Source organism: Pezoporus flaviventris, unplaced genomic scaffold (assembly GCF_033815535.1).
Source record: "Pezoporus flaviventris isolate CSIRO_AGI_PZ_B2104156 unplaced genomic scaffold, CSIRO_AGI_Pfla_v1 ptg000147l, whole genome shotgun sequence".
In the NCBI taxonomy this organism is placed as follows: Eukaryota; Metazoa; Chordata; class Aves; order Psittaciformes; family Psittacidae; genus Pezoporus; species Pezoporus flaviventris.
Genome location: NW_026892695.1, coordinates 383,306 through 408,328, shown reverse-complemented (window position 1 = coordinate 408,328; position 25,023 = coordinate 383,306). Strand labels below are relative to the sequence as shown.

The following is a 25,023-nucleotide window of genomic DNA, read 5'->3' as shown; positions in this document are numbered from 1 at the left end:
CCCTTGCACAGGGATGTGTATTTTAATAAAAATAATTCTGTCAATACACAGCAGATCATCGGTTTCTTTACCATAATTCCAGTATATTTTCATAGGCTTTTTCCCAGTTAAAATCCACCCCTCCCCCTTTTTCAAGCTTTCATGCAAAGTGTCAGATAACTTAATTCACAAATACTAAGCTTAAACTGAATCAATGTGCACAATTTGCGTAATGTCCATTTAGGCAATGCTGTACCAAAGAGGAGACCTCCCCTCCTCCCAAGGCAATGAGGAGATCTGCTCCATCGCAGCCCAGTGGTGGCCGCTCCTCCAGGGCTGGTTGAAGCTGCCCACACATCACAAACAAGCTTACACGTCCCCACACAAAGTCATGGCTGCATTAGTCAGAACCTGAGCACAACAATCAGAAACCACTAGTGAAACCACAGGAATACCTGACATTAAAAAAAAAAAACAAAACAACACCAAAACCAACCAAACAAGTGACAGGTATGGGACAGATATGTCACAGCAGAAAAGCCTTTGCACTCCTCAAAAACCAGAATCAGGACAACAGGTACAAGAGCTGGCAAGAAGCTGGCAGCAGCAATGGGTGCTAGTTACAGCAGTGATGTCTGTCAGAAACTGGGTCAAGTAGACAGAGAAGAACAACTCAAGCTGGCACTACTGCTTTGAGTGCAAGAAGCAGAAAGTATCATTGCTGTCTTGTCTACAGGGATCTGCTGCCACTGTGCTGCACACTGCCAGTGGCAGAGACTCATAATTAATCACCAGCATGAGATGAGTGTGACCCCTCAGCACTAACCCTGACACAAGAGCAAGATGGTTTCTAACTGCCATGGTTTAAGGCCAGCCAGTAACTCAGAACCATGCAGCTGCTCGCTCACTCCCCTCCACCTTCCTCCCCCTGTTCCCGGAGGAATGGGGAGGAGAATCGAAATAATGTAATTCCCACGGGTTGAGATAAGAACAGTCCGGTAACTAAGGTATAACACAAACCACTACTGCTACCACCAATAACAATAACAATAAGGGAAATAACAAGGGAAGAGAATACAACCACTCACCACCCACCAACCAATACCCAGCCCGACCCAAACAGCTATCTAGCCCTTCCAGGTAACTGCCCCCAGTTTACATACTGGGCATGACATGCTGGGGTATGGAATACCCCTTTGGTTAGTTTGGGTCAGGTGTCCTGTCGCTGCTTCCTCCCAGCTTCCCCTCCTCCCTGGCAGAGCATGAGACTCACCAAGTCCTTGGTCAGAGTAAACATTACTTAGCAACAACTAAAAACATCGGTGTTGTCAGTGTTATTCCCAGGCTGAAAGTCAAAACCACAGCACTGCACCAGCTACTAAGGAGAAAAATGACTGCTACTGCTGAACCCAGGACACTACCACAGGGAGGCTCTCCATGAGAAGACAGAGAGACCATCTCATTACACCAGAACTTTTTGGCACCAGAATAACCCAATATCTAGGAGCATCTCTTGGGTTTTTTTTGCAGTGAAAACAACACAAAACAAAATGCTCTAGGATAGTCAGCACAGCTTTGCCGAAAGACTAAGTGAAGCATTAATATGACACATGACGGACTTGGCTTAAAGGAACCACAAAAAGAAGGAACAAAAAAAAACCAAAACAACTCAGATAAAGACAGCGTTGTTACAAAGATGAGAGAGAATTTTGACTGTAGCCAGACAGCAGCAAGCTGAATGTTGACCAACAGCAGAGGAAGTTGCCAAATGTGAAAGGCAAAGCCATGTACCATGGTATTTCCAACCTAAGTACCCACAATCAGCTCCTCAGCATGCCATAAACCTGGGTCTATGAAATGGAGAGCCTGCAGAACAATCTCTCACCAGGACAAGTTCGTGTGCTGCCTCAGGTTTAGCACAGGCACACAAGGGCTCCAGAAAAGAGTTAAGTGTCTCTACAACTGCAGTGAGGAAAGGACTACAGGCTGGGTAACAGCCCTCACTAGGACAACGAACAGAACTGAGAATCAGTAGAGAAGCTTTCAGTCACATGAGCTGTTCCCAGAACTGAAACAGAAGCCCCAGATTTGCAAGTTAAATTCTGTGTGGTGCAGTTCTCTGCTCCTGTCCGTCTAGAAAAGCTGTAGTACACAGAGCTTCTCCCTCTGCTTCTTTCAGCTGAGTTGATCTAATAAAAATCTCTCCTCCATCTCTAAACCTCATGTTGCCTGTTTTCTTAGGCCACCATGGCTCAAGCACTGCCTTTACACATCATATACCTTCACCAAAAGGTAGTGATAGGCATTTCGAACCACTGCCAACACCATCTGCATATTCACTGCCACAGCTGCCTTCTGCAGTGTAGGGGACACCTGATCCCTGCTCTGCCTTGGTTTCAGACCTCATGTTCCAGCTGCAAACGCAGAAAATCCTTAAAGCTCTGCACAGAGGTCACACAGCACCTTCCTTTCTTCAGCAGCACGCAAGCTCTCTGGCTGCATGAAGCCCTGGCAAAAGCTAACCCTCATTTTAAGGGCAAACTTCAACACAATCTCTTCATCTTTCATTGACCTTTCCAAAACAAAATCATAAACAGCAGTAAAATACATGTTGAGTCTGAGCTCTCCTGGGCCCTCCTCAGGGGTACTGACCTAAAATTCATTTGGTGCAGAATTACACGGCCTCCTGTGCAGCCAGACCAAGCCTGAAGTCTCCCAAGGGTACATCAGAGGATGCAAAGCACGTGGTTCTGCTACACAGCCTCACCACTTAAAAGTACAGGCTCAGAAACACAGGCAGATGGTTTGAATGCCAGCTTAGTGGCACTCGAGTCCCTGGGCTTGATACATACTGCAAATGGACACATTAGTCCATCTTACTCGGAGGTTACTCACACACAGATCCTTGCTTTGGGCCTGAAACTAAAATAATTTTCTCAGCACTCCTTAAAGAAATGTTCCTGCTTCCTTCTGAATGGCTCAAATCTTACAAAGCTGGTACTGACCTAATCCACAGCTGGTGCCACTTGCAAGGATGAGCACAGGTCAGCTTAGTGTTCCCAAGACACTGGCAAAATTTAAAAGTGCTTATTTAGATCAGTGTTACTTGAGGGGTATTACTATTATTACTGAGTCCTAGTGACAGAGCCCCCCTATATGATGAAAAAGGGGGGGTTGTGATTTAACACCAAAACTGACAGCCCAACTGGCAGCACCCACAGATGTTTCCTGGAGGCCAACGACCTGCTTCTACCAACACAATAGTAGATGACTTCATATTCATCAGTCCAGTCCTGTCCCTCTAGCTGCTGTGAGAGCTGGATTTACCCATTTCACAGGACTGAGGACTGAGAGATGATGCTGTAGTTCAGCCGCTAACATAAGGCAATATCAAGTCTTCTACTCTTCCCACTCACAAAGACAAGGACTTGTGAGGCTCGTGCTCTTGAGAGAGGCATGTACCGTGAAGGACCAAGCTCCTTCATTTCTCATAATTAGTGCATGACAGGACCTACCTCATCAAATCTCCTGAAGGGCTGCATGACATGTATGACTGGGACTGAGTCTGTGAGCAATAAATACATCGATGACTTTGTGGAGGTGGAAGAGACCTTTATAATAAACAGGATTCAAATAAAATAAATTCCCTCTGAGCTGCTACTGCAAGAAGAGTTCAGATAACTAACACAGAAAATGATGCTGTATGTGCATGATGGAGGGAGAAGGGAAGAACAAGCTGTCAGCAACTTGATGAGCTTCCTCAGTAAATCAGCAGAAACCAGCTCAGCAAAACTCTCCAGATCCATGAGAAACAACTCAAATCAAAATAAAAGAGAAATCCCTACATTGTAAGGTACTACATTAGAATAACCAGCAAAATACTGAGTGCTGCTGGAGCTACAGCAATGGCAGAGAGGCAGGTAAGATCTGCCAGTCGTTCCTGGGGTCGGGAATAGCCACATAGTGAGGGACTCACTCAATATGTTCACAGGTTCTGTGTGTGTGTGTGTGTGCTAGAGGGGGTGGGGGTGGCAGGGAGGTCAGGCTGTTGAACGAGGTGGTGGTGTAGAGTAGCAGCAACAGAAGATGAAGGGCAGCATTCAACGATGTCAACTCCATCTTGGTTCTGGTGGCTAGTGCAAATAGTCATCCACTCTGGCAAAGGAGCAGGAGCCCAAGCCCACGCGAGCCATAAGCCGCAAACACTCTGAGGCCTGGCCCAGGGTAAGCATCAGTGGGGGCTGCTTTGGCAGGTTCTGAGATTCTGTGGGGGCAAAAAACAGAAAAAACTGAAATCTGTTTAGGAGATGTGTCCAGCTGAGTGCGGGCTGCCTGCACTCGGTCCCACTCAGTCCCACCCAGGCACCAAGCCCAGCACCCCTGGCAGAAGGCCGAGGTGAGTAGCTCCAGAGAGGATGCCTTCAAAACCAGAGCAAGGGGAAACAGAGCGTCCAGGAGCCTCAATTCTGAGCAGCGAGAGCCACTGAGGGAGCCTCAAGTCCTTGACAGGACTTGCCCAGGAGCTGGCAGCTCAGCCGACACAAGCAGCTGACTCACAAGGGGCAGCGCCAGGAGGAACAGCACCATCCCTGAGTGGGTAAAAACCTGCCCCAGGGAGCCCAAGTGACCAGAAGCAAGGCAAACAGGGCATAGCACGGCAGTCTGCGCAGGCAGCAAGTGCGATGGTGAGCACTCGCCTCAGGACCAGGGCCTGGTCTGGGAGCTCTGCTCTGGCTGCCTGGACGGTGGCCAGCGTAGGCACCCAAACAGAGCTGATGAGAAGGGAGGCTGCAGCGCAGACCTCGGAGTGTAGTAGGTGCCTCCACTTGTCGCCTGAGGCAAGGGTACAAAATGGGCAGGGCTGCACTCGGTGAGCCCTGGTGGAGGTCCTCCTGCAGCAGGTGGCTGAGCTGTGGGAGACTCAGGCTCAAAGATGTCAGGGAAGCTGACAGGGAGCTGGACTGCTTGCTCCAGGCCCAAACTGTGCAGGGACCACAAGCGTACATCACAGCTCATACAGAAAAGGAGGGCATTAACCCAAGAAGCTGGGAACTAGTAACACCCCCCCTCCCCCCAAAAAAAAAAAACCAAACCAAACCAAACCAAAAACCCGCAAAAAAAAAAAACAAAAACAAAAACCCAAACAAAAGCAACCAAAAAACCGAAACCCACCCAAAGAAAGGAAGAAAAGGACAATTAAAAGCAAGGGGCTTCCTCCTAAATGTGACATCCCCACCCAGAACCACTTTGCAGTTCTGCAGGGGGCTAACGAGGAAAAACACACCTCGCCACATGAACAACCTGCTGATGCACCAGGAAAGAGGATCACTACTGGTGCTGCCAGGAAAAAGCAGGGGGTTATTGTAGCAGGTGACTCTACTTCAAAAGGCACAGAGGCACCTATCTGTTGGCCTGACCCAGTCTCGAGGGAGGTGTGTTGCCTACCAGGGGCACGGATCAGGGATGTCGCAGAGAGGCTGCCTGATCTAGTAAGTTCCGCTGACTATTATCCACTTCTAGTGGTCCATGTGGGTGCTAGCGATATAGATAGCAGTAGCCTGGAGAACATTAAGAAGGACTACAGAGCCCTGGGAGAGGTGGTCAGGTGCTCTGGAGCTCAGATAGTTTTATCATCAATATTCCAGGTTAAAGGGGAGGACCTTAAAAAAGCCAGGAAGATTTGGCAGATTAATAAATGGTTAGAACGGTAGTGCCATAGTCAGGGGTTTGGTTATTTAGAAGAAGGGAATAGGTCTGGAAGGCCAGGTCTACTGGAAGCTGGTGGAGCTAGAGTCTGACAAAGAAGGGGAAGAGCTGTTTTGGTAGGAGGCTTGCCTAGCTGGTCAACGCAGCTTTAAATGAGATGTGTTGGGTGAGGGAGGCATCTATCCTTCCCAACACCCCCAGTCAGTTGCCAGCACCTGTAATAAATGCTTGGAGCGACGCAGAGCTATTTCAGTCGCTCCAGTCGATGAGCCGGCTTCATTCGGAGCTCAGCTCAGATGCCTCTATAAAAATGCCCATCGTATGGGGAATAAGCATGAGGAGTTAGGGATGTGTGCACGGCTAAAGGGATATGATATCAGGGGCATAACAGAAACACGGTGGGATGGCTCCTATGACTGGAGTGATGGAATGGAAGGTTATAAGCTCTTCAGGAAAGACAGACCAGGCAGATGGGGAGGTGGAGTAGCTATTTATGTCAGTGATAGACTGGAGAGTATGAAACTCTGCCTGGGGACGGGTGATGGGCCAACTGAGAGCTTGTGGGTCAGGGTGAAAGGGAGAACAGCAATGGGGGACATTACTGTGGGGATCTTCTTATAGGCTGCACAATAAGGAAGATGCCGTGGATGAAGCAATCTATAGACAGACAGGAGCAGACTCACACTCACAGGGTCTTATCCTCATGGGCGACTTCAATCACCCGGACATCTGTTGGAGGGTCAGTACGGCCAGGCACAAGCAATCCAGGAGATTCCTTGATTGTGTGGAAGACAACTTCCTCCTGCAAGTAACAGAGGAGCTGACAACGAGAGGTGCCATGCTTGACCTCGTGCTCACCAACAGGGAAGGGCTGGTGGGGAATGTAAGACTCCAAGGCAGCCTTGGCTGCAGCAATCATGTGACGGTAGAGTTCGAGATCCTCAGGGCAGTGAGAAGGGCACACAGCAAGCTCACTGCCCTGGACTTCAAGAGAGCAGACTTTGGCCTCTTCAGGAACCTGCTCAGTAAGGTTCCATGGGATAAAGCCCTAGAGGGCTGGGAGGCCCAAGACTGCTGGGGATATTGAAAGATCACCTGCTACAAGCTCAGTAGCGTTGCGTTCCAACTAGAAGGAAATGGGGCAAGAAGGCCAGGAGACCTCCATGGATGAATAAGGAGCTGCTGAGGAAGCTTAGAGGGGAAAAATGAGGCTTATAAAAGGTGGAAGCAAGGACAGGTGGCCTGGGAAGAATACAGGGACATTGCCCAGGAAGCTAAGGCCCAGCTAGAATTAAATCTGGCAAGGGATGTGAAGGAAAACAGAAAGGGCTTCTATAGGTATGTAGCAAATGAAAGACAGACGAGGGATTACGTGGGCCCTCTCCGGAAGCTATCAAGAGAAATGGCTACCCTGGATTTGGAGAAGGCTGAGGTTCTCAACAACTTCTTTGCCTCAGTCTTCACTGGCAAATGCTCTGACCACACCACCCAAGTCTTGGAAGGCGGTTGCAGGGACCCTGAGAATGAAGACTTTAGGCCCACTGTAGGAGAGGATCAGGTCTGAGACCATCTTAAGAACCTGAATGCACACAAGTCCATGGGACCTGATGAAATCCATCCGTGGGTCCTGAAGGAGATGGCAAAGGAAGTTGCTAAGCCACTGTCCATCACGTTTGAAAAACCGTGGCAGTCAGGTGAAGTTCCTGATGAGTGGAAAAAGGGAAATATAACCCCCCTTTTCAAGAAGGGGAAAATGGAAGACATGGGGAATTACAGACCAGTCAGTCTCACCTCTGTGCCTGCCAAAATCTTGGAGCAGATTCTCCTGGAAGGCATGCTAAGGCACATGAAAAGCAACCAGGTGGTTGGTGACAGCCAACATGGCTTCACTGAGGGGAAATCCTGCCTGACCAATTTGGTGGCCTTCTATGATGGGGCTACGGAACTGATAGACAGGGGCAAAGCAGTTGACGTCATCTACCTGGACTTGTGCAAAGAAGCATTCGACACTGTCCCGCACGACATCCTTGTCTCTGAATTGGAGAGGCATCAATTTGATGGATGGACCACACTGTGTATAAAGAATTGGCTGGATGGCCACACGCAAAGAGTTGTGGTCAATGGCTCAGTGTCCAGTTGGAAACAATTAATGAGTGGTGTCCCTTCAGGGGTCGGTGTTGGGACCGGTCTTGTTCAACGTCTTTGTCGGCACCATGGACAGTGGGATTGAGTGTGCCCTCAGCAGTTAGAAAAGAGATTCAGAGCAGCCCTGCGCGGATGATGAGAAACTGAACATGAGCTAGCTTCAGTGTGTGCTCGCAACCCAGACACCAACCATATCCTGGGCTGCATCAAAAGGAGCGTGACCAGCAGGTCGAAGGAGGTGATCCTGCCCCTCTACTCTGATCTCATGAGACCTCACTTGGAGTACCGTGTACAGTTCTGGTGTCCTCAACATAAAAAGGACATGGAACTGTTGGAACAAGTCCAGAGGAGGGCCACGAGGATGATCAGGGGACTGGAGCACCTCCCGTATGAAGACAGGCTGAGAAAGTTGGGGCTGTTCAGCCTGGAGAAGAGAAGGCTGCGTGGAAACCTCATATCAGCCTTCCAGTATCTGAAGGGGCCTACAAGGATGCTGGGGAGGAACTCTTCATTAGGGACTACAGTGGTAGGACAAGGGCTAACGGGTCCAAACTTAAACAGGGGAAGTTTAGATTGGATATAAGGAAGAAGTTCTTTCCTGTGAGGGTGGTGAGGCACTGGAATGGGTTGCCCAAGGAAGTCGTGAACGCTCTACCCCTGGCAGTGTTCAAGGCCAGGTTGGATGGAGTCCTGGGTGACATGGTTTAGTGTGAGGTATCCCTGCCCATGGCAGGGGGGCTGGAACTAGATGATCTTAAGGTCCTTTCCAACCCTAACTATTCTATGATTCTAAGGCACTGGCTCTGGAAGGAAGCTACTCCTGAGCAACAGTGGCTCTGCACCGCTGCTCCTCTGCACACCCTACCACCCGTGACACATCCCACATGGAGCCACAGCTCACCAGGGCCTTTGAGAAATCGCTACTGTGGTGGCCAGAGCAAGAAAAAGGCAGTTGAGCTCCTGTTGCCTTAGTGTCTGCCAGAAAACCCTCAAACCATGAGATATTATAGCATGGAAGAATAAGGAAAGGCAGGAGAAATTGGGAACAAATGAGAGGCAATGTCTCCATCTCTCCCGCTTATGCAAGTCTACACAGCTGTCCAAGCACTAGACAAACTCACTCACTGGGCACTGCTTCTTTTCAACATAATGTTTGCTATGTATGCAAGAGGGAATCCTTAGCTGACCTTGACAGACAAGGTATCTTGCCATCTGTGTGATGAAGCATGTCCAGACGCCATCTTTCATATCTCCCTGGTGACACCCCTCAGCAACTTGACCATGATTCTCAAGTGCTGGACAAACAACAATTGAGTTACCCAGCTGGACTCAGTCCATGCTGACTGTCAGGGGAAGGGACTCTCCTTCCCAAACTATATGCACATCATGGGAACACACAGAGGCAACGCTTGAAGGGAAGACAAACCCTGTCTGCATTTAACTCTGCATGTTTGGCATAAGCTCAAAGGTAAGTGGTATTATGGCTCCCCTCTGCTTTACAGCCAGCACTGTGGAAACCTGCTTCACTTACAGTTTATTGCAACAGAGCAACTGCATTCCCTGCCAGAAAGTAGGATGATGGCAGGACAAGACTCTGCCAACCCAAACAGCATGGAAGAGCTCTGGTAATGCCAGCAAAATGATTCAGGTGAGTTCAGAGCAAGAAGCAAGAGGAGCAAGAAATGAATCAGAGATCTTGGCTTCTTCAGTAAGCAAGGGAGGAAAATCATAAGGAACATCCTTGGAAGCAGCACTGAGAAAGACCCAAGGAAGGGAGTCAAAATTAGATTACATCAGAAGGATCCCTTCTCTGCAGGCTTCCCTCCCACCTCCCTTCCTGCATCACTGCCCTATCAGTCCCCAGCAACAGGAAGAGGCAAAAGCTAACCACAAATATTTCTGAGCTTTTCCTGACACTCACAGGCTTGCCTGACACAGAACAGCCCTTGAGAGGTAAGTCCAGTGGGTAGCACTCACATAGGAACCAGGCCTTACCCAATATAGCACTATTAAGAGCAGCACACACAGGTTCCCTCTGGACTGGGTCCAACTGTTGACCAACGGGGCAGTTCCAAGGGTCTGAGTAAGCCAACAAGCTAAATGCATCCTGTGCGAGAGAACAGAAAGGCACAGTAAGGTCATGCATGGCTGCAAAGACACAGGAAAACCAGGTCCATCAGCTGGGGCACCTCCTGCCACTGACAAGGTGACAGGTGCCTACCTCCTGAAAAGAAAGGGCCCTTCTTGGCAGCAAGGGACCACACTGAGCTATCAAGATAGTGGATTAAAAAGGGTGCCCCCTCCACCTGCCAGGGGAGCCAGCACGGTAAGACAGGTAGTCACCTGTAGAGAAGAGCATGCAGTTGCTCCAGGGAGGCAGGCAGGAACTGTGTTTCTTCTCTCCTGTGCTGAAAATTGGGTCTAGATGCTCTGTGCTCACCAAGCTTTCACCTCTGATCCCCATACAGGCCCCCTCTTCCTCACCAGGAGCAGAAGTGGGGGCTACCCAGAGCTCTGCAAAAGAACCCACAATCCCAGTGCTGGCCCACAGAACTACTGTGATGCAGCACAAGGCCCAGGCTTACCTGAAGCATCTCTTTGTGCACTGTGTTCTTTCCATATTCACTGCAAAGCTGCTCACTCAGTATTTGCAGCTCACGTCCAAACTGGATCATTCGCTCCGTGGCAGCATGGCTCCCTCCACAGAGTTGCCTCTGGGGGCAGCAGTCTTCTAGAAGAAAGGCAGTGGAGAAGTAACAACCGTCTTCCATTCCCCACTGCTGCCCACTCTGTGACATGCCACCCATAAACTCCTTCCCCTTCTGGAGCAGGTAGCTGCTCTCCACTCTAAGTTTATCCCACTGGAAGCTTTTTGTGATCCCTGCACTGCAAGAGCCAGTAATATTTTTTTCACAGCACCTTTTAGGTACAGGAAAACTTGAGCTCAGTTTGCTTAATGCCTGAGGATTAGCTACATTTTGAGTCTTCTGATAAAATCATGGGAGCTTGCAACTCCAACAGTGTTTCCCCTTCACATGTGTAATATAGTGCACACAACATGGAAACTCCTGGTCTAACCAATCCCAGACTCCAAAAACTTTCAGTCAGAGATGCTAACACCACCAACTTCCCAGAACTGGTTGCCCACAAGACCCATTCGAACTGGAGGAATCCCCAGTTTCAGAGGTAGTGTAGCTGATTAATCCTTTCTCTCCCAGCTAAAGCATCCACAAACACGACAGTTGTAGCTGACCACACTTTGCTGAGGACACTTTGTGACTGGGCATCAGCCAGCTTTGCGCAGCTCTGTTCGGTTCCTCAGTTGGCAAAAGTGCCAGGACTGCTTTGAGCTGGTTTCACAACCAGTGCTGAATAACCCTTTGACTCCTATTGCTTTCCCTGCTCCACATCACCAGCACTGCTGAGACTATGAAAAGCCAGAGCTAGTTTAGTTCCAGGACAGATTCATCTTCCCCATGAAACAGGCATCTCGAGAACTTCATTCACTGGGCTGGGTATGTGGTTTTTTTCTCTACAATCCAATTACAATTTAACTCTCAATACCAACTCTTTCTATTTCCCTTTACCCCTCTTGCCTCTGAGGCCCTACCCATGCTGGATTCATCTGTCTGCAGGATCTCTTCATGTTTGTAGGTTCCATTCATTATCCTGGTGGATGAATGTTCCAGGACTCCGTTTGGATAATGCTCAGCCTCCACTTCCATCTCACTGTCACTGAGGTGAAAGGAAGAAAGTGGGTCCGTGCAAACCTCATGAAGTTCAACAAGGCCAAGGGCAAATTCCTGCACTTGGGTAGGGGCAATCCCAAACACACAGGCTGGACAGAGACTGAATGGAGCAGCCCTGAGAAGGACTTGGGGGTGTTGGTCAATGAGAACCACTCCATGACCCACCAGTGAGCACCTGAGCCCAGAAACCACCCATGTCCTGGGCTGCATCTCCACAGCGTAAACAGCAGGTTGAGGGAGAGGACTCTTCCCGTCTACTGTGCTCTGGGGAGACCCACCCCTGCAGTCCTGCATCCAGCTCTGGGGCAACACCACAGGAGGGACATGGAGCTGTTGGAGCAAGGCCAGAGGAGGCCACAGAGATGCTACGAGGGCTGGTGCAGCTCTGCTCTGGAGACAGGCTGAGAGAGCTGGGCTGGTTCAGCCTGGAGAAGAGGAGGCTCCAGAGAAACCTTAGAGCAGTTCCCAGTGCTTAAAGGGGCTACAAGAAACCTGGAGAGGGGCTTTGGACAAGGGCCTGTAGGGACAGGACAAGGGGGAATGGCTTTAACCTGCCAGAGGGGATACTGAGATGAGATCTTAGGCAGAAGTTCTTCCCTGTGGAGGTGCTGAGGCACTGGCAAAGGCTGCCCAGAGAAGCTGTGGCTGCCCCATCTCTGGCAGCGTTCAAGGCCAGGTTGGACGGGGCTTGAAGTAACCTGCTCTAGTGGAAGGTGTCCCTGCCTGTGGCAGGGGGCTGGAACTGGATTATCTCTAATGTCCCTTCCAACCCAAACCAGTCTGTGATTCTATGAGCCCCCAAGCCCAAGCCAGAGCAGGGGAACTGGAACAGGCTTGTTTCTGCTGGGAATAGTAGTGATCTTGTAGATAATGAGGAGTTATTCTGCTGTTCAGAAGAGCAGGACAAATGCCTGGCTCCTCAGAAAGCAGACTGAGCCCTCTCCCACCATCTCAGCCTCCTCAGGCATCTACAAAGGAAAACAAATACCTGGTTTCTTGGTTACTCATACTACTGTGCTGCTGAGATTTAGTAGAATCTGTAGAATTAGACTCAGAGTAATTCACAGATGAGGGGGAGGAGGAGAAGGAAGATGAAGATGATGAACTCAGTGTTGGGTATTTACTGTGACTCTGTTTGCTTTTCGTGGACATGACTCCATTTCTACAGGTTGGGCTATCTGCTCCTGAAAGTCAAGAGGAAAGGGAAAAACGAGACCAGACTGACAATATAATTCAATTGTGAAGCCAACAATTTAGCAAGAGAGCAGGCCCCAAAGGAAGACAGCAAAATAAGGATGCAGAGCTTAAATTATGGCTTATTGTTCTTAAATTCAATGGGGCTTAGAGAAAACACAAATGAATATGGAAAGAACCTCACTGCTCAGCGGCAACATCCAAGCTTAAGGAAGTTCTAAAACCAGGCTGTAAATAAAGGATGAGCGGAAACAGCTCACACAAGTATAGAAATTACTGTTGAAATATGAAGCATAGATGGTTTGTAAAGAAGTTTACCAACTCTCAACTGCTCCCCCCAAAAAGGTCCCTAACAAGCTGTGGACCTCACTAACGCAGGACACAAACAGGTCATTACTGAAAGTTTTATATGGATTCAGAAAGGACTGGCTAAGCTTACAAGGGCTATTTAACACCCAGACCACTGCAAATGATTAGAGGCTCAAATAATAATTTGGGAAAACCTCAATATGTTTTTTCTGCCTTCCTATACCCTTCCCTAGGCAACTACTATTGACCGCAGGATCTTGGCTAGATGATGGGACCTGGGCATGGCTGCTCTTCTAGAAATACTGATATATCCAAATTCATCAGCTGATCATACAGTTATATTTATAGCTAGGGAATTTCTGGTTTTATCATGACAACAGAGAGTCAAACAAGGAGCAATTCTGTGCATTTTAATGACAAGGATGCAGCAGACTGTGCACAACAGTTCTGCTTAACATTTCAAATATGCACTGATGAAATGATCACTATTTTCAAAGCACAAGGACTGACAGAGAGAACTGTGAAGGTGATGTCCCATGGATGGAGCCATACATATGAATGCTGCCTCGTGCTACAGGTGTAGGCATCTCCTGGCTGAAAAAAAGGTATTACCAAGAGCTTCTATAGACTGATGGGATGATTCTGACTGTCTAGTCGGAGAAAAATACCCAGGGCTCCTCACAATACAATACAGGAAAAAAAAAGATACTGGCTTAGGAAGGTGAGTGACATCTTGGAGGCATTCATAGAATCATAGAATAGTTAGGGTTGGAAAGGACCTTAAGATCATCCAGTTCCAACCCGCCTGCCATGGGCAGGGACACCTCACATTAAACCATGTCACCCAAGGCTCCGTCCAACCTGGACTTGAACACCACCAGGGATGGAGCATTCACAACTTCCCTGGGCAACCCATTCCAGCGCCTCAACAGCCTTACAGTAAAGAACTTCCTCCGTATATCCAATCTAAACTTCCCCTGCTTAAGTTTTAACCCCTTACCCCGTGTCCAAACACTACAGTCCCTAATGAAGAATCCCTCCGCAGTACTTACCAATTCAAGTAATTGTCTTCCTTTCAATTCAGTGTTTGCTTGTCCACAACAGTGGGAATACTGAAACAAAATACACATAGATGGCCTGTTACAGGCCACCTGATCGGGAGAACTCTGTGGACGAAGCAATCTATAGACAGATAGGAGCAGTCTCATGCTCACAGGCTCTAGGCCTCATGGAGGACTTCAACCATCCTGATATCTCTTTGAGGGACAGTACAGCCTGGCACAAGCAATCCAGGAGATTCCTCGACTGTGTGGAAGACAACTTCCTCCTGCGAGTAACAGAGGAGCTGACAACGAGAGGTGCCATGCTTGACCTTGTGCTCACCAACAGGGAAGGGCTGGTGGGGAATGAAAGACAGACGAGGGATGACGTGGGCCCTCTCCGGAAGCTATCAAGAGAAATGGCTACCCTGGATTTGGAGAAGGCTGAGGTTCTCAACAACTTCTTTGCCTCAGTCTTCACTGGCAAATGCTCTGACCACACCACCCAAGTCTTGGAAGGCGGTTGCAGGGACCCTGAGAATGAAGACCTTAGGCCCACTGTAGGAGAGGATCAGGTCTGAGACCATCTTAAGAACCTGAATGCGCACAAGTCCATGGGACCTGATGAAATCCATCCGCGGGTCCTGAAGGAGCTGGCAAATGAAGTCACTAAGTCACTGTCCATCACGTTTGAAAAACCGTGGCAGTCAGGTGAAGTTCCCGATGAGTGGAAAAAGGGAAATATAGCCCCCATTTTCAAGAAGGGAAAACGGAAGACCCAGGGAACTACAGACCAGTCAGTCTCACCTCTGTGCCTGGCAAAATCTTGGAGCAGATTCTCCTGGAAAGCATGCTAAGACACATGAAAAACAAAGAGGTGGTTGGTGACAGTGTCCTGTGTTCAGCTGTAACAGGTATTTTTCTCCTTCCTAGTAGCTGCTGCAGCGCTATGTTTTGGCTTCAGTCTAAGAACAATGCTGATAACACACTGATGTTTTCAGTTGTTGCTAAGTAATGCTCACCCCGATCAAGGACTTTTCAGTCTCATGCTCTGCCAGTGAGGAGAGGCACAAGAAGCCGGGAGGAAGCAGAGGCAGGACACCTGACCCAAACTAGCCAAAGGGGTATTGCATACCACAGTATGTTCACGTCCAGTACAGAATCTTGAATCTTGGGAGAGTTATACAGAAGGGGCTGATGGCTGCTCGGGTCATCGGGTGGTGAGCAATTGTATTCTCTCCCCTTGTTATTTCCCTTATCATTACTATTGGTGATAGTAGTAGTGGTTTTGTATTACACCTTTGTTACCGGACTGTTCTTATCTTAGCCCATGGGATTTACATTGTTTCCATTCTCTTCCCCATCCCCCTGGGAGTGGGGTGAGGAAGAGGAGGGGGAGTGGTTCTGAGTTACCAGCTGCGTGGTTCTGAGTTACCAGCTGGGCTTAAACCACGACAGTCAGCCAGCATGGCGTCACTAAGGGGAAATCCTGCCTGACCAATTTGGTGACCCTTCTATGTTGGGGCTACAGAACTCCTGGATTGAGGCAGAGCAGTTGATGTAATCTACCTGGACTTCTGCAAAACATTTGACACTGTCCCGCACGACATCCTCATTTCTAAACTGGAGAGACATCAGTTTGATAGACGGACCACTCGGTGGATAAAGAATTGGCTGGGTGGCCACATGCAAAGACTTGTGGTCAACAGCTCAGCGTCCAGTTGGAGACCAGTAATGAGTGGTGTCCCTCAGGGGTCGGTGCTGGGACCAATCTTGTTCAACGTCTTTGTCAGTGACACGGACAGTGTGCCCTCTGCAAGTTGGCCGATGACACCAAGCTGTGTGGTTCAGCTGATACGCTAGATGGAAGGGATGCCATCCAGAGGGACCTTGACACGCTTGAGAGGTGGACTAATGCCAACCTCGTGAAGTTCAACCAAGCCAAGAAGCCAAGTGCAAGGTCCTACACCTCGGTCGGAGCAATCCCAGGCACAGCTACAGGTTGGGCAGAGAAGAGATTCAGAGCAGCCCTGCAGTGAAGGACTTGGGGGTGCTGGTCAATGAGAAACTGAATATTATCTGCTTCACTGTGTGCTTGCAGGCGAGAAACCAACCGTGTCCTGGGCTGCAGCAAAAGAAGCATGACCAGCAGGTCGAAGGAAGTGATCTTGCCCCTCTGCTCTGCTCTCCTGAGATCCCACTTGAAGCACTGTGTGCACTTCTGGTGCCCTCAAAATAAGGACACGGAGCTGTTGGAGCATGACCAGAGGAGGGCCACGAGGATGATAAGGGGGCTGGATCACCTCCCATATGAAGACAAGCTGAGAAAGTTGGGGCTGTTCAGCCTGGAGAAGAGAAGGCTGCGTGGAGACCTCATAGCAGCCTTCCAGTATCTGAAGGGTCCTCACAAGGATGTGGAGAGGGACTCTTCATCAGGGACTGTATTGATAGGACAAGGGGTAACGGGTTCAAACTTAAACAGGGGAAGTTCAGGTTAGATATAAGGAAGAAGTTCTTTACTGTGAGGGTGGTGAGGCACTGGAACAGGTGGCCCAAAGTAGTGGTGAATGCTCCATCCCTGGCAGTGTTCCAGTGTTCAAGGCCAGACTGGACAGAACCTTGGGCAACATGGTCTAGGGTGAGGCATCCCTGCCCATGGCAGGGGGTTGGAACTGGATGATCTTAAGTTCTTTTCCAACCCCAAACATTCTGAATCTCTGCTTATATCTTGCAAGAGCAAAGTCCACGGGGGCAGTAGATACTCTAATGCAAGGCATCCCCCTAACCTTTCCCTCAGTTGGCCAGAACAGAGCGTCTTCTGCTCAGTTGTTACTGGAAAGCAATTCTTTTGCAGACTCCAAGGTCCAGGAACATGCTTTGTTTTCCAGACCTCCCTGTACAGCTCTGTCAGTGGAACACTGAGTCACTAGTGGCTGCACTAGAAGGCCATCTTCAAAAGCTTCTTTTTTGTGAAAATAACCTGCTGTGCAGACAACTGTCAGTGGAAAATACCTAATGCAAAACCAGTTCTGCAACAGTGTAGACACACCCATGATCACAGTATGTCTTCTCAGCTGGTTATCAGAAAGGAAAGGAGAATTCATAGAATAATGCACAGAAAGTAGCAGGTAAGGTAACACACAACCATGTCCACCTTTGACATTTGCTCTTCTCAGTACAAGACACAGAAAACACGCTTACCAGTACTATGAACGTGTGAGTTGCTCGATCCATGTCTAGGACTTAAGCTGGGGGACCTGGGGTAACTGTCCTGGGATCTGGGGCTGCGGGCACTGAAACAACGGACTTCGCTGTCTGTCCCGATCACCATCTCCACAAACTGCCGACACCTGGTTGCACAGGAGGTAAGAAGGAGAAGAGGCTGCGTGACAGCCAGGATGCTCTGCACCAAGGCTTCCTCAGTTACCGAGTGGAGAACTTCCGGAAACTGCATAGGAGTTAAACTTCTTGGCTTTCAAAAAGACATTCCAGACTCCCGGTACCCGTGTATTGCAAGTGCTCTGATAATGCTATAGGAGGAAGGAGTTTGGAAACTGCAACTTCGAAGTTAATGAATGTTGAGACATTCCCCAAAAGCAAGCTTATTTCCACTGTGGTAAGAATAAACTGTTCCTTTACAGCATGCTTTCATCTCCACCACCTCTAGCAGGTACTCCAAAATTCAATTGTGGGTTGGTTTTTGATTGTTTGTTTGTTTGTTTTGTTGTTGGTTGGGTTTTTTTTTCCAGGTAGAAGATACTAAATCTGCCAAACATCATAGTTCCCCCACTACTCCATCAGCCTGGAAATACTGGTGGCTAATAGAAAACAGAGAAGCAAGGGTAAAAAATGCAATATCCACAGGGACAGTGAGGACAGCTCCTCATTTAGCTTTACTGGGAATTGTCCTTATATGTCTCAGAAGGCTGGGGAGAGCCACTCTGTATGGCTGGAAAAACTGGGACACATAAGCTCTTTTTCCTTTTAAACTCTTCCCCAGACAGCCTTTTCTATACCCCTGCCTTTCTAGGAACCTTCACAGTGACTACCGCGTGCTCCAGTGCTGCAAGATCTCCACAAGACAAGTAAAGGCCATCTGTGAAGGAGCAGAAATTCCTTCACAGAGCTAAAATTTCACCTACTTCTGGCCTGACCTCACAAGGCAAAGCCATACCAGGTCTGAGCAGCAACAAAAGGGCTAGGTCTACATTGCTACAAGGACTGTGCAAAGGACTGAACCTCCGTCCTCTCCCACCTGCTCTTGAAGGGATCTCAAACAGTTTAAATTCAGACAAAGGTGTGCAGCCAGACTGGATGGCTGGACAGCCTCTTTCTTCTCTCCATCTACACATTTCAACATTAGGGAGTATAAAGCTATTCATACTTACTTTAACATGAAGAGCAGGTTAGGGTTATGTTCTAGAAGACCAGGATAGAGCTGCTGGGTGGCTTCTATAGCCTCTCCCACTCTGCCTGCTAACACTAGCTTCTGTATTCCTGAAAGCAAAAGGAGATCCATTGACACACAGGACTGCCCAACAAAAATGGCCAGAGGAGTTGTCTCACATATGCTACATGGCTCCCCACTACCACCTTGCCCATGGGCTAGGAAGAACTGGGGAACACATCTTGTTTATTATGGATTAGTGTGAGGAAAAGCCTGATAGAATCTGTTAGTAGCTCAGAAACACCAAGAGTGGAAGGATCTGAAGGATGAAGTAGGTGCACTGGGGTGAGGTGCTCTGGGACTTTTGTCCTTTAGTCCCAGAGCTATGTAGCCATGGAAAAGAAAGCAGGACACAACAATTTCAGAGGTCATCACCAAGCATGAAGGTGGTCTTCAGGAGTAGTCAGCCTGGATTCACAAAGGGTAAATCTTGCTTGACCAATCTGATAGCCTTCTATGATGACATGGTGTCCTGGGTTCAGCAGTAGCAGTCATGTTTGTTTTTTTTTTCCTTTGTGCTAGCTGGTGCAGTGCTGTGTTTTGACTTCCAGCCTGAGAACAGTGTTGGTGAAGTCAATGTTTTCAGTTGTTGCTAAGTGATGTTTACCCTGACCAAGGACTTTGTGAGGCTCATGCTCTGCCAGGGAGGAGGGGAAGCCGGGAGGAAGCAGAGATGGGGCGCCTGACTCGGGCTAGCCAGGGAGGTATTCCATACCACAGCACGTCATGTCCGGGGTGGGGGGTGACTGGGAGTTACCCGGAAGGACACGGGGCTTGCGGGGGGAACTCGTCTTCTTGGCCGGTGGTATCGTATTCTCTTCCCTTGTTATTTTCCCTTATCATTGTTGTAGTTGATAGTTGCGGTGGTGATTTGTGTACATTGGTTGCTGGACTGTTCTTGTCTCAACCTGTGGGAGTTGCACTCTTTCGATCCTCCTCCCCGTTCCTCCGGGAGTGGGGGAGAACCCCGGTGGGGGGGGGGGACACGGACCTCGATTGTTGTCAGCTCGGCACCACTCACTGGGAGTGAGTGAACAAGTTACCTGACTGGGTTTAAACCACGACACATGGCAGGATAGGTTGATGAGGGGAGAGCAGTGGACGTTATCTACCTTGACTTCAGCAAGGCTTTTAACACTGTCTCACATAACATCCTGGTAGGTAAGCTTAGGAAACATGGGTTAGATGAATGGACAGTGAGGTGGACTGAGAACTGACTGAATGGCAGAGCTCAGAGGGCTGTGATCAGTGGAGTAGAATCCAGTTGGAGGCCTGTAGTCAGTGGTTTTCCCCAGGGATCAATACTGAGTCCAGTCTTATTCAACTTGTTCAGCAAGTTTGTTGATGATAGGAAGCTGGGGAAGCGGCTGATACACCTGAAGCTGTGCAGCCATTCAGCGGGACCTTGATAGGCTGGAGAATTGGGCAGAGAGAAACCTAATGAGGTTCAAAAAGGGCAAGTGTAGGGTACTGCACCTGGGGAGGAAGAACCCAAAATACCAGCACAGGGTGGGGGCTGACCTACTAGAGAGCAGTTCAGCTCAGAAGGACCTGGTAGATGATTGGTAGATGATAAGTTGACTATGAGCCAGCAGTGTGCCCTTGAGCCAGGAGGGCCAAAAGTATCCTGGGGTGCATGGGGAGGAGCGTGGCCAGCAGTCGAGGGAGGTGATGCTCCCCCTCTACTTGACCCTGGTGGGGCCACATCTGGAGCACTGTGTCCAGTTCTGGGCTCCTCAGTACAAGACAGACAAGGAGCTACTGGAGAGGGTCCAGTGGAGGCCACAAGGATGATCAGGGGTCTGGAGCATCTCTCTTATGAGGAGAGACTGCGTGAGCTGGGGCTGTTTAGTCTATCGAAGAGCAGACAGAGGGGATCTCATCAATGCAGATCAATACCTCAAAGGCAGGTGCCAGAAGGATGGTGCCAACTCTTTTCAGTGGTGCCCAAAGACAAGATGAGGAGCAATGGCCATAAACTAACACACAACATGAGGAAGAACTTCTTTCTGTTGAGGGTGGCAAAGCATTGGAACAGGCTGCCCAGGGGGGTTGTGGAATCTCCCTCTCTGGAGACATTCAAAACCCACCTGGTTCCTCTGTGACCTGCTCTAGGTGGCCCTGCCTTGGTAGGGGGTTGGACTGGATGATCCCCAGAGGTCCCTTCCAATGCTAATGGTTCTGTGATTCTGTGAAGACCCCAGGTCACTCCCATGTTACATCCTCTGGCTGGTTCACACTTGGAAGTGTATGTATGGCTGAGCATCAGACAAGCAGAGTATTCTTAGAGGGTCTTCAGGCTTAAACCACAGCCCAGTGCTGTTTCCCCAATATCACTACCTCTAAGTAGAAGTAGTTATACCAACAAAACTGGGCTCCTGCAAGTCCCACCTCAATGCATTGAAGTAACCTGAGCTTGGCCTGCAATAAGAATGCGGCACCTGTAAGCTGGCTCCAAGAATCAGCTACTGACTAAGCTAGAAACAGCCCAACGAGTTGTATGTTTCTAGGAGGTGCAAAGATACAAGGCAGAAGCCATCTATGATCCTGGGTGTTCATGGCCCGCATGTGTCAGAAGACACAAGAGCAAGACCTAACTTGAGATCCCACCCCTGAACACTCAGCAAAGTTGCTGATCTACTGAGGTTCACACTTTTTTTTTTTAACAAGTGTCCTTAAAACTACAAATGCATTGCACTTCCTTCTCTGTTTTTCCAGGACTCCTTACAAACAACAGAAAGAAGATTTTGGATCACCTGCTCTAATGACAGCAAGCCATGACTTTTGCAAGTCATGAGCAGTTGAAAGCCCAGCCTGGAAATCCTCATTAGCAACCCCCAGTAACAACATGCAATGACTTGTTTTGGCTCCCACGTCTCAGTGTCTATCTGCTTGTCAACGTAGCTGAAAGCCAAAACCAAAGAGGTAGCTCTCACACCAATGTGTGTTGCACTCCTTCATCTCACTCTCTGTTTCTCATCTCACTGCTTCTGACAGCTCTCTTTGCCTTGTTTGGCAACTCTCACAGATGTCATTGCTTTTTTACTTCCCCCTCTCTTTGTTTTCCCATCTGTGTATTCCTCACACCTTTTATTTGAGCCCCAGCTTCAAAGCTCCTCTGTCTGTCTCATCACCTGTCTTCGGACAAATGAGACTGCACTGGCTCATGAACCTCTGGAAGGCTTTACCACCAAAACCCACACCAGCAGAACACTGACTGGGGTCAGGGTTGCACAATGCATGACTTCGAAAGCATAAAGTCCATCACCACTACCGGCCAGCAGCTACAAGTTATCGTGGGTACTAAGCAGAGTCCCCAGATGAACCTGAATGCTGGCTAAGCGCATGTAATGTATGGAGAGTGAGCTGCAAAAGGGCACGATCCTCCCTATGTGTAACAATCACATCAGGAACAGTTCACAAAAGGAATGGAAACTACAGAGTCTGATGTAGCCTGCAGTCAACAGCCACAGGCCTTACTCTGCAGCAACCAAAAGCCCTTACAGCCTCCCCAGCTAAGAGATAAGCCACTCTGGAGGAAACATCAGTAATCAAACCAGACAGTGAATGCAAATCCTTCACCCAGTGAAAGCTAAACACATTGGCTGCAAGTTTGCAAAACCTTCAATATGCAAAGAACTTGCATGAAAACAAAATGTATGAAAGGACTGGAAAGTTCATTAACTCTGGAAGCTGCAGTAAAAACAGATTGATATGTCTGAGTCCCTATGAGCAGGCTAATGAAACTAATGACCCAAAATGCTAATAACCCAAACCCAAAGGGATCTCTGGCACACAGTGACCTCAGTTCAGATAAAGTCCAAGGTAACCATTCTATTTGCCACTGATTTAGCACTACCTTCAAGAAAGCACCTTAGATACCATGTTTAGCCTGATGTGTGAAACTGCTGGACTCAAAGCTGAGTCATCTCAACTTCCAGGATTCAGCTATTCATTTTCAACAAGACTGAGGAAAATTAACCAAGTTGATCAGAAAACTTTGCACACTCAACACTGACAGGCATGCAGGTCAGTGCTCAGAGCAGACAGGCAAAGGAAAGAATAGGGCAGTTCCTCAGGCAAAGAGGGCAGAGAGTGGAGGGGTGTCATGGTTTAAGCACAGCTGGTAACTCAGAACCACGCAGCTACTCACTCACTCCCCCAATTCTTCCCCCTCCCAGAGGGATGGGGAGGAGAATGAAAAGAATGTAACTCCCACAGGTTGAGATAAGAACAGTCCAGTAACTAAGGTATAATACAAAATCACTACTGCTACCATCAATAATAACAATGTTAAGGGAAATAATAAGGGGAGAGAATGCAATTGCTCACCACCTGCCGATCGATACCCAGCCTGACGTGAGCAGCAATCTGGGCCTTCTGAGTAACTCCCCCCATTTTCTATACTGGGCATGATGTGCTGTGGTATGGAATACCCCTTTGGTTAGTTTGGGTCAGCTGTCCTGTCTCTGCTTCCTCCTGGCTTCTTGTGCCCTTCCTCACTGGCAGATCACGAGACTGAAAAGTCCTTGATCAGAGTAAACATTACTTGGAAACAACTAAAAACATCAGTGTGTTATCAGCACTGTTCTCAGACTAAAGTCAGAACACAGCACTGCACCAGCTACGAGGAAGGAGAAAAATAACTGTTACAGCCAAACCCAGGACAAGGAGACACAGTGATGATGGGAAAAGTGCTCCCAGCAGTGGTCCCCAAGCTCTGCTGACCCACAGGCTGCAAAAATGAGTCAGCAGTGCGCTCTGTACAGCTCTGTACTGTCATGGAGTAACTTTTCTACTTTCACAGCACTCCATTCTTCTGCAGACTCCTCAAGGTAACACATGGCCAGCGTGCCAGGCTTTGGGAGTGACTACCCAAGAGACTTACTTTGTCTATTCTTTATTGAGTTTTGTTCTTCCTGGATTGTGGTGTCTGTGACTCTGGCAAAGGCAGTTGCTGTTGAACAGTACCCATGATGAACCAAATACGATGAAACCATACTAGAAAATAGGAAAATACAAACATATGAAGACATTGGTAAAACAGGATAATCCACTGAAGAAAAAAAAAAAAAAAAAATTTCAATGCAACTGATGCAAAGGGTTAACAAATGTACAGGGGGGTTAGGGTTGAGCCACTTGCTTAACAATGATACTGCTTGCTCATGCTTATCGTACATGGTATTTGCAATGCACAAGGGGATAGGTCAAACCGCTTACTTAACAACGCTACTGCTTGCTCATGCTTATCGTACTTGCAATGTACAAGGGAACAGATCAGGACACTTGCTTAACGATATCATTGCTCACTCATGATTATGCTAGGACAAGATATAAGGACATAGCTATTGTTAAGAAGTAGGGACTGTGACTTGATTCCAGTCCATTGGACGCCTGGGCCGGCTGAAATTGGCTCTGCGCTTTGGACAAAGACAGAGCCTCCAGGGAGCATGCGTAACGACCAGAGGTGAAAAGTTCAGGCTCGAGGAAGACTCGTTTACTTAATCTTGAGAGCCTCACCCACGACCACCAGAAGGCACTGCGCAGGCGCAAAGGACTTCTTAGCTCATTATAATACGAAACGGGGATAGGACATGAATATGCATAGGCGTGTTGTGCAACCTCATGCATATGTATAACTTTAGAGGATAAATGTAAAGGGGAAACAACGATGAGGTGCACATGCTTTTGGAGGAGCTATCCCCCATGCGCCTCAGCGCTGAATAAAGCATACCTACTTTACAACTTTAGCGAGCTGTGGACTCTATCCACTCATCACAACAGAAACTGCAAGTGCAGTGACCAAACTCAGCTTGCTTAGGACATAACCAGGGTTCAGACAGTGTAAATTTACAAGATAGGCACCTGGTCCTCAGCAAACAGGAGGAAGGCTCTAAATTCACCTTACAGGGGCTGGGGGAGAATAATAAAAAAAAATAAAGAATCCCAGTTCATACACGCTATTTATTTCATGCCTGCTGTCCAGGGTCACTTGTAAGGGCTTAGTACTGCATCCAGTGACGTCTTATAGAGACAGCACATCTGAACCTCAGAAAGGCTCACGGTTTCCAAGTAGATCTCAAAAATAAAACATTCTGGTCCTGAATTTCTTCCACCACTTATTTTGCCAGCAATTTTATCTCTGGTAGTTGAATCTTCTTATGAATTCTACACATTCACAGCTAGTTTTATCTGCTGATTTACAACAAGTAGACCATCAGCACTGATTTTACAAACATTAACACATTTTAAAGCTGTATTTTCAAAAATGTTGGGAGGGAGGAGGAGGCAGCATCACTGTCAGAAAACAAACACCACAAAGCATCTTTCTGAACAGAGCATTTCTAAAGCACTTCTGCCTCCCAGGATATAGTGGTTAAATGCTAATGCTCACCAGATCTTAACAAAAGCTAAAAAGTCAGCACAGGATTTCAAAGCTTCTAGTGATGAATCT

General features: G+C 48.3%; 1 protein-coding gene across 1 annotated transcript in view; it reads right to left on the bottom strand.

The window, feature by feature from the left end:
- Positions 1-4,086: 4,086 nt before the first annotated feature.
- LOC133282944 (ran-binding protein 10-like) overlaps positions 4,087-25,023 on the bottom strand; it is an 86,687-nt gene continuing 65,750 nt past the window's right edge. The window contains exons 7-14 of the mRNA XM_061479315.1: positions 23,458-23,570; positions 18,511-18,619; positions 17,324-17,472; positions 12,568-12,763; positions 11,441-11,565; positions 10,416-10,561; positions 9,826-9,937; positions 4,087-4,243 (exon numbers count right to left, since the gene is read on the bottom strand). Of these exons, the coding sequence (XP_061335299.1) occupies positions 4,113-4,243; positions 9,826-9,937; positions 10,416-10,561; positions 11,441-11,565; positions 12,568-12,763; positions 17,324-17,472; positions 18,511-18,619; positions 23,458-23,570 (1,081 nt within the window). The 3' untranslated portion in view covers positions 4,087-4,112. The remainder of the gene's footprint in view (positions 4,244-9,825; positions 9,938-10,415; positions 10,562-11,440; positions 11,566-12,567; positions 12,764-17,323; positions 17,473-18,510; positions 18,620-23,457; positions 23,571-25,023) is intronic.